General features: G+C 52.8%; 1 protein-coding gene across 2 annotated transcripts in view; it reads right to left on the reverse strand.

The window, feature by feature from the left end:
* The window catches only part of LOC144489024 (bridge-like lipid transfer protein family member 2), a 67,164-nt gene that overhangs the window by 35,383 nt on the left and 17,223 nt on the right, over positions 1-14,558 (reverse strand). Inside the window, exons 10-15 of one of the 2 annotated variants that reach the window (XM_078206976.1) lie at positions 14,169-14,297; positions 11,541-11,658; positions 9,430-9,593; positions 8,292-8,583; positions 6,355-6,560; positions 4,243-5,281 (exon numbers count right to left, since the gene is read on the reverse strand). In XM_078206976.1, the coding sequence (XP_078063102.1) occupies positions 4,243-5,281; positions 6,355-6,560; positions 8,292-8,583; positions 9,430-9,593; positions 11,541-11,658; positions 14,169-14,297 (1,948 nt within the window). Of the gene's footprint in view, positions 1-4,242; positions 5,282-6,354; positions 6,561-8,291; positions 8,584-9,429; positions 9,594-11,540; positions 11,659-14,165; positions 14,298-14,558 lie in introns of both variants that reach the window. The other variant, XM_078206975.1, reaches the window with a different exon arrangement.

Consider the following 14,558-nt stretch of genomic DNA (forward strand, 5'->3'; position numbering starts at 1 on the left):
TTGTCTCCAGCTACCTGATCCGTAAGCTCTGGGCTTCCCTCTCTGAGCCTCTCTATCTCTGCCTCTTCCTTGAAGAAGCTGTTTAAAACCCACCTCTTTGACCAAGGTAAAAGCAAAATACTGCAGATGCTGAAATCTGAAACAAAACAGAAAATGCTGGAAAATCTCAGCGGGTCTGAGAGCGTCTGCGGAGAGAGAATAGAGCCAACGTTTTGAGTCAGGTTGACCCTTTGCCAGAACTCTCTTCTCTCTCCACAGATGCTGTCAGATCATAGAATCATAGAACCCCTACACTGCAGGAGGAGGCCATTCGGCCCATTGAGTCTGCACCAACAACAATCCCACCCAGGCCCCATCTCCATAACTCCAAGTAATTCCCCTGGCACTAAGGGGAAACCCAGACCTGTTCCCCATAACCGCAAGTACCTACCCCGCTAATCCCCCTAACCTACACATCTTGACACTAAGGGGCAATTTAGCCTGGCCAATCCACCTAACCTGCAGATCTTTGGACTGTGGACGGAAACCGGAGCACCCGGAGGAAACCAACACAGACACGGGGAGAACGTGCAGACTCCACAGACAGTGACCCAAGCTGGGAATCGAACCCGGGTCCCTGGCGCTGTGAGGCAGCTGTGCTAACCACTGTGCCACCGTGCTGCCCCGGGTCCCTGGCTCTGTGAGGCAGCTGTGCTAACCACTGTGCCACCGTGCTGCCCCGGGTCCCTGGCGCTGTGAGGCAGCTGTGCTAACCATTGTGCCACCGTGCTGCCCCGGGTCCCTGGCTCTGTGAGGCAGCTGTGCTAACCATTGTGCCACCGTGCTGCCCCGGGTCCCTGACGCAGTGAGGCAGCTGCGCTAACCACTGTGCCACCGTGCTGCCCCGGGTCCCTGACGCAGTGAGGCAGCTGCGCTAACCACTGTGCCACCGTGCTGCCCCGGGTCCCTGGCGCTGTGAGGCAGCTGCGCTAACCACTGTGCCACCGTGCTGCCCCGGGTCCCTGGCGCTGTGAGGCAGCTGCGCTAACCACTGTGCCACCGTGCTGCCCCGGATCCCTGGCGCTGTGAGGCAGCTGTGCTAACCACTGTGCCACCGTGCCGCCCCGGGTCCCTGGCGCTGTGAGGCAGCTGCGCTAACCACTGTGCCACCGTGCTGCCCCGGATCCCTGGCGCTGTGAGGCAGCTGTGCTAACCACTGTGCCACCGTGCTGCCACGGGTCCCTGGCGCTGTGAGGCAGCTGTGCTAACCACTGTGCCACCGTGCTGCCACGGGTCCCTGGCGCTGTGAGGCAGCTGTACTAACCACTGTGCTATTTACTGAGATTTTCCAGCATTTTTCTGTCTCTTTGACCATCTGCCTAAATTCACCTTAGGCGGATAAGTGTCAATTTGTTTTGGACTTTGCTCTTGTGAAGGGACCTGGGATTTCTCACCGTGATAAAGGTGCTATATAAATTCAAGGTGTTATCCTCACTGGGCAATGATAAAGAACAGTGAAATTCTGCCTGATTTAGTTTCCTGTCTAACTCATCTTAACGCCCCTGTGCGTTTCATCAGTAGCCAAGAATCGAACTGCAGCTCTTCCCAGAGTGTGCGGCTAGACACATGCTGGGATTCTGGCTCAAATTCCAAGGACAAATAAAGCAATCTAAAATGGCAACAATATGAATATATGTGGGCATGAACGTCAGCCAAGGCTCGGCTGGTAACTTTCTCACCGAAGTCACAGGATTCAAGAGGTCTAAGAACAAGATACAGGCTGATACGGCACATGCAGAACTGATGGAGTATTACACTAATCAGTATTCTGCAACTTGATTTTGTCTGTTTGCGCTGCTGGAGAGCACATTTCCACTCCATCTGACGAAGGAGCAGTGCTCCGAAAGCTTATGGTATTTGCTACCAAATAAACCTGTTGGACTTTAACCTGGTGTTGTGAGACTTCTTACCGAGTATTACACTGTCAGAGGGTCAGTACTGAGGGAGTGCTGCACTGTCAGAGGGTCAGTGCTGAGGGAGTGCTGCACTGTCAGAGGGTCAGTACTGAGGGAGTGCCGCACTGTCAGAGGGTCAGTACTGAGGGAGTGCCGCATTGTCAGAACATCAGAACTGAGGGAGTGCCGCACTGTCAGAGGGTCAGTACTGAGGGAGTGCCGCACTGTCAGAGGGTCAGTGTTGAGGGAGTGCCGCACTGTCAGAGGGTCAGAGCTGAGGGAGTGCTGCACTGTCAGAGGGTCAGTACTGAGTGAGTGCTGCACTGTCAGAGGGTCACTTCTGAGGGAGTGCTGCACTGTCAGAGGGTCAGTACTGAGGGAGTGCTGCACTGTCAGAGGGTCAGTGCTGAGGGGGTGCTGCACTGTCAGAGGGTCAGTACTGAGGGAGTGCTGCACTGTCAGAGGGTCACTTCTGAGGGAGTGCTGCACTGTCAGAGGGTCAGCGCTGAGGGAGTGCCGCACTGTCAGGGTGTCAGCGCTGAGGGAGTGCCGCACTGTCAGAGGGTCAGTACTGAGGGAGTGCTGCACTGTCAGAGGGTCAGTGCTGAGGGAGTGCTGCACTGTCAGAGGGTCAGTACTGAGGGAGTGCCGCACTGTCAGAGGGTCAGACCTGAGGGAGTGCCGCACTGTCAGAGGGTCAGTACTGATGGAGTTCCGCACTGTCAAAGAGTTAGTGCTGAGGGAGTGCTGCACTGTCAGAGGGTCAGTACTGAGGGAGTGCTGCACTGTCAGAGGGTCAGTACTGAGGGAGTGCTGCACTGTCAGAGGGTCAGTACTGAGGGAGTGCCGCACTGTCAGAGGGTCAGTACTGAGGGAGTGCTGCACTGTCAGAGGGTCAGTACTGAGGGAGTGCTGCACTGTCAGAGGGTCAGTACTGAGGGAGTGCCGCACTGTCAGAGGGTCAGTGCTGAGGGAGTGCCGCATTGTCAGAACATCAGAACTGAGGGAGTGCCGCACTGTCAGCAGGTCAGTACTGAGGGAGTGCTGCACTGTCAGAGGGTCAGTGCTGAGGGAGTGCCGCACTGTCAGCAGGTCAGTACTGAGGGAGTGCTGCACTGTCAGAGGGTCAGTACTGAGGGAGTGCTGCACTGTCAGAGGGTCACTTCTGAGGGAGTGCTGCACTGTCAGAGGGTCAGTACTGAGGGAGTGCTGCACTGTCAGAGGGTCAGTGCTGAGGGGGTGCTGCACTGTCAGAGGGTCAGTACTGAGGGAGTGCTGCACTGTCAGAGCGTCACTTCTGAGGGAGTGCTGCACTGTCAGAGGGTCAGTACTGAGGGAGTGCCGCACTGTCAGAGGGTCAGTACTGAGGGAGTGCCGCACTGTCAGAGGGTCAGACCTGAGGGAGTGCCGCACTGTCAGAGGGTCAGTACTGATGGAGTTCCGCACTGTCAAAGAGTTAGTGCTGAGGGAGTGCTGCACTGTTAGAGGGTCAGTACTGAGGGAGTGCCGCACTGTCAGAGGGTCAGTGCTGAGGGAGTGCCGCACTGTCAGCAGGTCAGTACTGAGGGAGTGCTGCACTGTCAGAGGGTCAGTACTGAGGGAGTGCTGCACTGTCAGAGGGTCAGTACTGAGGGGGTGCTGCAGTGTCAGAGGGTCACTTCTGAGGGAGTGCTGCACTGTCAGAGGGTCAGTACTGAGGGAGTGCCGCACTGTCAGAGGGTCAGTACTGAGGGAGTACTGACCCTCCAACAATGCAGTGCTCCCAGTACTGACCCTCTGACAGTGCGGCACTCCCTCAGTACTGACCCTCTGACAGTGCGGCACTCCCTCTGTACAGACCCTCTGACAGTGCGGCACTCCCTCTGTACTGACCTGCTGACAGTGCGGCACTCCCTCAGCACTGACCCTCTGACAGTGCGGCACTCCCTCAGTACTGACCCTCTGACAGTGCGGCACTCCCTCAGTACTGACCCTCTGACAGTGCGGCACTCCCTCAGTACTGACCCTCTGACAGTGCGGCACTCCCTCAGCACTGACCCTCTGACAGTGCGGCACTCCCTCAGTACTGACCCTCTGACAGTGCGGCACTCCCTCAGTACTGACCCTCTGACAGTGCGGCACTCCCTCAGTACTGTACTGCACTGCCATCCTGGTTTATGTTGGCGTGTGTCATGTTTGGGATTTGAACCTATTAATGTTCTGATTCAAATGCCAGAGAAGGCGTGCTCTCGCAGTGGGTTAATGGCGAGGGATGAGAAGCGGAGATTCGCTTTATTGTCACACACCCCAATCCTCCACCGGGACTCACCCAGAAACGCTTTGGCTGCAAACTTAATGTTGCGGAACCACTGGATGGTGAGCTGGAGACCATCCTGAGGGAAGTGGCTGGGGGGGTCCATTATCTGCATTTGCTTCATCACATTCTCAGCTCCATGCACTGAGGGGTCAACAGAGGCCGTGAACTCCAGGTCCGACACCACCCAGGTCAGCAGGGCCTTGCGCATGGGCGTATTGGCGTAGAGTCGTTGTGAGCGCTGCACATACATGTTAATGTTGGTCTGCTCCAGGGCTGCGTACAGCTCCTCGATCTTGCGGGCAGGCAACAGTTCACCATGCTGCTTCCTGAGCGCTGTCACCCGGGCGTCCAGCAGCTGCAACCTCTTGGCACTCTCCTTGCTCTCGTCCTTCATCAGCTCGTAGTCGTCACGCAGCTTAACCTCAAAGACGTTGTCCAGGAAGACGAAGGAGAAGTGGGCGACGTGGATTTCCAGGTCAGGGGGCAGTGGCTCCAGGGCCGTGTGAAGCTTCCCCGCCTCTGTCCGTCTGTGGAGAGCTTTCAGCCACTTCTGCACGGTCACACACGAGTCGAAGGTTTGGGAGAAATCGTAGCGGAAGGGGAACTCCGCGCTGATGCTGAAGATCTTGACGGTCCACAGTTGGTTCTTGGCCCAGCGCTGAGAATCCCTCCGGCCGCGCTGGTCCCGGTCTTCCACCACCCGTCCATCCAACCCCTTCAAAATGAAGATGTCATGCCCATCAAAGTTGAGCACCAGCTGCGACGACTGGAGCGTGCGGTGAACTGCATTGACCGAGCTAACAAGGTTCTCCACCTGCACCTGCACCACCTTCTTGGGAGCCACGCTTGCTCGGAAAGTCACACTCTTCAGCTCCAGCTCAAGGTCCAGGGGCCTCCTCCCCTCTCCTCCCAACACCTGCCCGCTCAGGTTCGAAGACGCTATGGCCTTCTGCAGGGTCTTGCGCAGTAACAATGCCTCCTTGGTGTGCTGATAGAGGTTCATGTGGCTCACAGGGTCCCAGTGCACACTGATGTCCTCAAAGGAGCTCAGCTGAAACAGAACCCAGCAAACAGAAGCAAATGTTATCACTTTCCACAGACTCCCCAATCAAACCTCCCAACCCCAGCTGTCAGTAATGTCTCAATGGGCGGCAGACACTCCCTCGCTTGCTGCCAAGCTGTAACAATGGGATTTAAACCTCATTCTGAAGGCAAGGACAAATTCAAACTCGATCGGAGGGTCAGTGCTGAGGGAGTGCCGCACTGTCAGAGGGTCAGTACTGAGGGAGTGCCGCACTGTCAGAGGGTCAGTGCTGAGGGAGTGCCGCACTGTCAGAGGGTCAGTGCTGAGGGAGTGCCGCACTGTCAGAGGGTCAGTGCTGAGGGAGTGCCGCACTGTCAGAGGGTCTGTACTGAGGGAGTGCCGCACTGTCAGAGGGTCAGTACTGAGGGAGTGCCGCACTGTCAGAGGGTCTGTACTGAGGGAGTGCCGCACTGTCAGAGGGTCTGTACTGAGGGAGTGCTGCACTGTCAGAGGGTCAGTACTGAGGGAGTGCCGCACTGTGAGAGGGTCAGTACTGAGGAAGTGTCGCACTGTGAGAGGGTCAGTACTGAGGGAGTGCTGCACTGTCAGAGAGTCAGTACTGAGGGAGTGCTGCACTGTCAGAGGGTCATTACTGAGGGAGTGCCGCACTGTCAGAGGGTCAGTGCTTAGGGAGTGCCGCACTGTCAGAGGGTCCGTACTGAGGGAGTGCCGCACTGTCAGAGGGTCAGTGCTGAGGGAGTGCCGCACTGCCAGAGGGTCTGTACTGAGGGAGTGTCGCACTGTCAGAGGGTCAGTACTGAGGGAGTGCCGCACTGTCAGAGGGTCAGTACTGAGGGAGTGTCGCACTGTCAGAGGGTCAGTACTGAGGGAGTGCCGCACTGTCAGAGGGTCAGTACTGAGGGAGTGCCGCACTGTCAGAGGGTCCGTACTGACATGAATAAAGGATGAACCGATAAGACAATTTCGAACTCACTTTTATCAATGGTTTTGATCTTTAGTTCACGAGTTTCCCGTGTACCTGACTTTAACGGCTTGTCAGCTATTAAATAACCTGACGCTTGCAATCTTGGATTTCGTACCTCGAATGACCAGCCGTGGGCAAAGAACGCTGTGGAGAAGTGGGACATGGTGAGGACAGGCTTGGCACTGTCCGAGGCGCTGGCCCGGAGATCCATGCTGTCTTCTAATGTCTTCACCACTATCAGAGAGAGCATCTCCACCTCGCAGATGAAGCTCTCTGTGCCTTTGTCAATGGATAAGGCTTTGACCTGTAAAACACTGGCACCTGTGTGACAGAGGAGAGAGCACAGTGTACAGATCACATACTGAGCACCACGTTCCAACAGCCACCCTGATTCTGACTCATTTCCTCCCCTTGTCTTGGTGTGCCTTGGTTTCCACTGATGTCAGACTGCTGCAGCCAGGCATTCCCTCCTCCAGATGTGGGAAAACAGTGATTATTGGAAAGGCTTCCACCCTGTAGGAAAGATGGGAAAACATTGAAACTGAGCCCAAACCTTTCCTGGCTGAGCGTCCGTGCTCTCTGGCAGGGTGGATGGATAGCGATCAGGGGCAAATATTCTCTCTAATCTTCCCAATCTTTGGCCAAAGGGCCCTGAAATACCTCCCAAAGCCACCAACGAGAAGGACAATGGGGACACCACCAACTGGAGGTTCCCCTCCAACTCACTCCCCACCCTTGGAAATATATCGCCGTTCCTTCACTGTCACTGGGTCAAAATCCTGGAACTCCCTCCCTAACAGCACTGTGGGTGTACCTACACCTTACGGACTGCAGCGGTTCAAGAAGGCAGCTCACCACCACCTTCTCAAGGGGCAATTAGGGATGGGCAAAAAATATTGGACATGCGTGGAACACCCACAAGCCAAAACGTTATCTCAAAGAAAACTGGCAGAGAGGGCTCTCGGCTGAGGACTGGGGGGAAATCAGCCAGCGTTCCTGCCACTGCTCAGTATCCAGTGATTCCCTGCTATAGACAGAATGGGACCTCCTGGAATGAATGGAATTATAAGCGAGAATCAAAGCACAGAGGGTTATATTATACGGGAACATTGTGTTCATTTGAGTTTCGATGGTTCAGGGATAACCTGATTGGGGCGTTTAACGGGATTCAACAGAGAAACTATTCCTTCTGTTGGGTAAATCCTGAAGGAATTTGAACCGGCTGTACAGGGGGTGAAACCAGGAAGCACAAGAAGCTCACGAGAACATAAGCTGGCAGGAAGAGGCCATTTGGCCCCTCGAACCTGCTTCATCGCACAATAAGAACCACACTCTTGCCCCCGACAGGCTGCTGAAGCTGGCTTTCAAGAGCGAGGTGGGTGGATTTTCATTGGGTAAGGGGATTAGGAGATATTGGGCGGAATTCTCCCGTCCCGCCTGCCACGGGAATCGTAGCGAGCGGGACATGGACCATGCAAAGATCCGTTTGACCTTGGGCGGGATTTTCCGGCCTTGGAGCGAGCATGGCTGGAAAATCCCGCTCATAGAGTTAAGGTACAGGCTAACCCAGATCTAACTGGGTAATGTTCCTATAGAACCCCAGAATGTTCACAGCACAGGAGGCCATTCAGCCCACTGCAGCAGCAATGTACTGACTCTCACTCTGCTGCTCTTTCTCTGTAGCCATGATCTTTCCGATCTTCCAATTCAAATTCCTTTTTGTAGACCACAGTTAACCCTCCCTCCACCACCCTCCCAGGCAGTAAATTCTAGACCCTAAGCACTCGCTGCGTTAAAATAGTTTCCCTCATGTCACCATTCCTTTCAATCACCTTAAATCTGTGTCTTCCTCTGATTCTCAGCCTTTCCACTCACGGGGATAGTTTCTCCCTAGCCTGTCAGATTCCTCATGATTTGGAACACTTCTATCAAATCTCCTCTCAACTGTCTCTTCTCCAAGGAAGGAGCAAGCTGAAGGGGTGAAACGACCAACGCCTTTTCCCAAAGATCAAACCATGGACAATAAAGGAAGCGAGATCGGCTGCAACCCACCTGTCACACTGGAAAGAAAGAACAGAGCGATATCTTCCAGCTTAATGTTTATCTTATACAGGTTGACCTCTGATCCAGTATGAGGATCCAATTCCACGTCTTCAGACACGGGTTCGATCTTCAGCCTCTCTCCCTGATCTTGTCCCCAGTTTCCATGGGTCAGGGACAGCACTTTGGACAAGCACTCCACCGCTGCGTCCGACAGCTCCACCTGCAGCTCACTCATCGTGCCGTCCAGGTTCAGGGTGGTCGCAAAATCCCCAGTGAAGGACTGTGCCTGACTGTAACTACCCTGGAACCAGAGATGGGAGAATCAGAGGCTGGCCCTGCGTGCTGACAAAACGGCAGTCCCCAGCTTCAGGCAATTCATCCGATCCTCAACCCCTGTGACCCCGCCACACACAGCAGCCAATCACTCATCCACCAATCACAACCTCTCAGAGTGCAATACCAGGTCACCATCCAATCGTACGGTGTGATACACCCCGGTCACTAACCAATCATGTAGTGATCCGCCCCAGTCACTAGCCAATCACATAGTGATCCTCCCCCGTCACTAGCCAATCACGTAGTGATCCTCCCCCGTCACTAGCCAATCATGTAGTGATCCGCCCCAGTCACTAGCCAATCATGTAGTGATCCACCCTCGTCACTAGCCAATCATGTAGTGATCCGCCCCAGTCACTAGCCAATCATGTAGTGATTTGCTCCGGTCACTGTCCAATCATGTAGTGATCCACCCCAGTCACTGTCCAATCATGTAGTGATCCGCCCCAGTCACTGTCCAATCATGTAGTGATCCACCCCAGTCACTGTCCAATCATGTAGTGATCCACCCCAGTCACTGTCCAATCATGTAGTGATCCGCCCCAGTCACTGTCCAATCATGTAGTGATCCGTCCTCGTCACTAGCCAATCATGTAATGATCCGCCCCAGTCACTGTCCAATCATGTAGTGATCCGCCCTCGTCACTAGCCAATCATGTAGTGATCCGCCCTCGTCACTAGCCAATCATGTAGTGAACATACCCACTGCTCTCTCTCCAATGAGGGGGTGATTCTCTGAACTCTGCGCTGGTCACCCTCACCTTGCTCTGATAGAATGGTTGCAGCACAGGAGGAAGCTTTAGCAGCTTACCTGCAAACTCAATGACTCCAGAAAAAGAGCATCGCCCCACACGTGTGTACTGGCCAGAGGGGGGGCTCGCGGGATCTGTGACCCATCCCCTGCCCGCCACCAAAGATTCTTCACCGCCAGGTTCCCACGCCAGTGAGAGCTGTGGGTCTTCAGGTGCTGGGTGTCTGTGTGGTGACAGAAGGACCCATTGTTATCACCGTGGTCTCACAGGCTAGACTGAAGCCAGATGGTAAAAACAGGCCATTAAACATTGAAACTCAGAAACCAAACCATCCACAATCCACACTGTGTCTCTCCCATGATACCGACTCGCTGTGTTCTCTCAGGACGCCAGTGTTTCCAATTAATCTTAACTGTGTACACAATCTTAGTAAGAAGTCCCACAACACCAGGTTAAAGTCCAACAGGTTTATTTGGTAGCAAAAGCCACACAAGCTTTCGGAACAGGCTGTTCCTTCGTCAGTCCCACCCACCTGACGAAGGAGCAGTGCTCCGAAAGCTAGTGGCTTTTGCTACCAAATAAACCTGTTGGACTTTAACCTGGTGTTGTCAGACTTCTTACTGTGTTTACCCCAGTCCAACGCCGGCATCTCCACATCATGACGACATAATCTTACAACAGAGAACTAGGCCATTCAGCCCATTGTGGCCTGTGCTGACTCTTTCGAAAGAGTCCAATTAGTCTGACTCTCTCTCTCTCTTCTTCCTCAGCCCGTTCCCAAAGCCTTGCAATTATTATCCTTTTGCAGATATTTACAAATTTCCGTGCGGAAGTTGAATCTGTTTCCATCGCACTTTCAGGCAGCACATTCCACATCACAACAACTCATGGAAAAAATATTCTCCTTGTTTACCCCTCTGATTCTTTTCTAAATTATTTCAACAAGGGGGAGGTGATGGCCTAGTGGTATTATCGCTAGACTATTAATCCAGAAACTCAGCTAATGTTCTGGGGACCTGGGTTTGAATCCCGCCCACGGTAGATGGTGGAGTTTGAATTCAATAAAAAATATCTGGAATTAAGAATCTACTGATGACCATGAAACCATTGTCGATTGTCGGAAAAACCCATCTGGTTCATTAATGTCCTTTAGGGAAGGAAGTCTGCTGTCCTTACCCGGTCTGGCCTACATGTGACTCCAGAGCCACAGCAATGTGGTTGACTCTCAACTGCCCTCGGGAAACTGGGGATGGGCAATAAATGCTGGCCAGCCAGCGACGCCCATGTCCCACGAGTGAATTTTTAAAAAAATCTCTCCACCAGGGCCCCACCAGTAGAAACTGTTCCTTGACAAATTCTGTGCTGTTATTGGTGGGGGAGTGTAATTACATTGGCAGCTGCCATTATTAATGTGGACACTGCCATTTACAGCAAAATAAGGATTAATGTGTGGTTTTAACAGTGGGATTGCGTTCATTTACTCAACCCAGTCCAGTTATTTCACACTCCGATGCATAGAATCCCTACAGTGCAGAAGGAGGCCATTCGGCCCATCGAGTCTGCACCAACCACAATCCCGCCCTTGCATAATCCCATGCATTTACCCTATCTAGTCCCCCTGAACACTAAGGGGCAATTTAGCATGGCCAATCCACCTAACCCGCACAACTTTGGACTGTGGGAGGAAACCGGAGCACCCGAAGGAAACCCACGCAGACATGGTTCACCTAAATGGCATGATAGCACAACGGTTATGATAATCAGCTAGTAATCCTAAAACTAATGACCTGGAGATACAAGTTCAAGACCCACAACAGCAGCTGAGGAAGTTTCAATTCGGTTAACAAATGACGGCTCACCACCACCTTCTCAAGGGCAATTAGGGTAAAGCACTAAATGTTGGTGTTGGCACTAACACCCACCTTCTGTGAATGAATTAAAAGAGTCCTGTCAACAACCTATAAGGAGGAAGCGATAGCCCCTGGGTATACGGTGGTCAATAAAGAAGCTCCACTGGTATATGAAAGGCTCTGAGATATAAACAAATCAATATTTCCCCTTTTAACTGATTTGATGCAGAGAGACACTGTTAGAAAGGGGGTAAGGGTGGGAAGGTTAATGGGCTGATGCAGCAGAGTTCAAATAAAAGCATCTTAACAATTATCCTTACCTGCAATTATAGACCCGAAACCCAGGGCAAAAGCTGGAGCATCGAGGAACTGCAGAGAACTGCTCACATTCGACAACGAACAAGTGATTGTGATGGGGATTCTCAGCCAAGGAAACTGCCCATTACACTAGAGTAGTTATCCAGTCCCGCCCTCTGACAGAGCTGGATTAACTAGTGCAGTAGTCAGTAACACAGGGTGCAGGGGTTGCTGAGTGACAGTGTGAGGGAGCTGGATTATCAGTACAGATACAGTCAGTAACACACGGTGCTGGGGGGAGAGGGGTTACTGAGTGACAGTGTGAGGGAGCTGGATTAACATCAGTACAGATACAGTCAGTAACACACGGTGCTGGGGGGAGAGGGGTTACTGAGTGACAGTGTGAGGGAGCTGGATTAACATCAGTAGAGATACAGTCAGTAACGGTGCTGGGGGAGAGGAGTTACTGAGTGACAGTGTGAGGGAGCTGGATTAACATCAGTAGAGATACAGTCAGTAACACAGGGTGCTGGGGGGAGAGGGGATACTGAGTGACAGTGTGTGGGAGCTGGATTAACATCAGTACAGATACAGTCAGTAACACAGGGTGCTGGGGGAGAGGGGTTACTGAGTGACAGTGTGAGGGAGCTGGATTAACATCAGTACAGATACAGTCAGTAACACAGGGTGCTGGGGGAGAGGGGTTACTGAGTGACAGTGTGAGGGAGCTGGATTAACATCAGTAGAGATACAGTCAGTAACACAGGGTGCTGGGGGGAGAGGGGTTACTGAGTGACAGTGTGAGGGAGCTGGATTAACATCAGTAGAGATACAGTCAGTAACACAGGGTGCTGGGGGAGAGAGGAGTTACTGAGTGACAGTGTGTGGGAGCTGGATTAACATCAGTGCAGATACAGCCAGTAACACAGGGTGCTGGGGGGAGAGGGGTTACTGAGTGACAGTGTGAGGGAGCTGGATTAATATCTGTAGTGATACAGTAGGTAGCACAGGGTGCTGGGGGGAGAGGAGTTACTGAGTGACAGTGTGAGGGAGCTGGATTAACATCAGTGCAGATACAGCCAGTAACACAGGGTGCTGGGGGGAGAGGGGTTACTGAGTGACAGTGTGAGGGAGCTGGATTAATATCTTTAGTGATACAGTAGGTAGCACAGGGTGCTGGGGGGAGAGGAGTTACTGAGTGACAGTGTGAGGGAGCTGGATTATCAGTACAGATACAGTCAGTAACACACGGTGCTGGGGGGAGAGGGGTTACTGAGTGACAGTGTGAGGGAGCTGGATTAACATCAGTACAGATACAGTCAGTAACACACGGTGCTGGGGGGAGAGGGGTTACTGAGTGACAGTGTGAGGGAGCTGGATTAACATCAGTAGAGATACAGTCAGTAACGGTGCTGGGGGAGAGGAGTTACTGAGTGACAGTGTGAAGGAGCTGGATTAACATCAGTAGAGATACAGTCAGTAACACAGGGTGCTGGGGGAGAGGGGTTACTGAGTGACAGTGTGAAGGAGCTGGATTAACATCAGTACAGATACAGCCAGTAACACAGGGTGCTGGGGGGAGAGGTGTTACTGAGTGACAGTGTGAGGGAGCTGGATTAATATCTGTAGTGATACAGTCAGTAGCACAGGGTGCTGGGGGAGAGGGGTTGCTGAGTGACAGTGTGAGAGAGCTGGATTAATATCAATAGAGATACAGTCAGTAACACAGGATGATGGGGGATAGGGGTTACTGAGTGACAGTGTGAGGGAGCTGGATTAACATCAGTAGAGATAGTCAGTAACACAGGGTGCTGGGGGGAGAGGGGTTACTGAGTGACAGTGTGAGGGAGCTGGATTAACATCAGTAGAGATACAGTCAGTAACACAGGGTGCTGGGGGAGAGGGGTTACTGAGTGACAGTGTGAGGGAGCTGGATTAACATCAGTAGAGATACAGTCAGTAACACAGGGTGCTGGGGGAGAGGGGTTACTGAGTGACAGTGTGAGGGAGCTGGATTAACATCAGTAGAGATACAGTCAGTAACACAGGGTGCTGGGGGAGAGGGGTTACTGAGCGACAGTGTGAGGGAGCTGGATTAACATCAGTAGAGATACAGTCAGTAACACAGGGTGCTGGGGGAGAGGGGGTACTGAGTGACAGTGCGAGGGGAGCTGGATTATCAGTCATTACGACAGGGTGCTGGGGGAGAGGCGTTACTGAGTGACAGTGTGAGGGGAGCTGGATTATCAGTCATTACGACAGGGTGCTGGGGGAGAGGGGTTACTGAGTGACAGTGTGAGGGGAGCTGGATTATCAGTCATTATGACAGGGTGCTGGGGGAGAGGGGTTACTGAGTGACAGTGTGAGGGGAGCTGGATTATCAGTCATTACGACAGGGTGCTGGGGGAGAGGGGTCACTGAGTGACAGTGTGAGGGAGCTGGATTAATATCAGTAGAGATACAGTCAGTAACACAGGGTGCTGGGGGGAGAGGGGTTACTGAGTGCCAGGAGGACTAGCTGACACTCAGTAACAGGGGAGGGGAGCTGGATTATCAGTCATTACGACAGGGTGCTGGGGGGGATGGTGGTGATGTTAAGAAATAAGAAATAAAGAATACGGAAACATTGGCAAAGTGGGAGTTGACACAAACCTTTTAGTTGTAAGTTGAGATTCTGCGGATTTTTCTGATAGGTGCAGCCAGTGTGAAAACTCGGAGTGTCGATAGTGAACAGTGCAAGTGTGGACTGTGACAGAAGCAGAAAGATCAATGCCCGTGATCTAAAACAAAACAGAAAACAGGAAACAACTTCAGCTCCTGTGCACACTAAACAACTCTCAGCAACTAGCCAGTGAGTTACCGTGATCGGGAACGCTCTGGCTGAAAGGATGTTGGAACAGATTCAACTCATAGAATCATAGAAACCTACAGTGCAGAAAGAGGCCATTTGGCCCATCGAGTCTGCACCGACCACAATCCCACCCAGGCCCTATCCCCATACATTTTACCCCAGCTAGTCCTCCTGACACTAAGGAGCAATT

Source organism: Mustelus asterias, unplaced genomic scaffold (assembly GCF_964213995.1).
Source record: "Mustelus asterias unplaced genomic scaffold, sMusAst1.hap1.1 HAP1_SCAFFOLD_1933, whole genome shotgun sequence".
In the NCBI taxonomy this organism is placed as follows: Eukaryota; Metazoa; Chordata; class Chondrichthyes; order Carcharhiniformes; family Triakidae; genus Mustelus; species Mustelus asterias.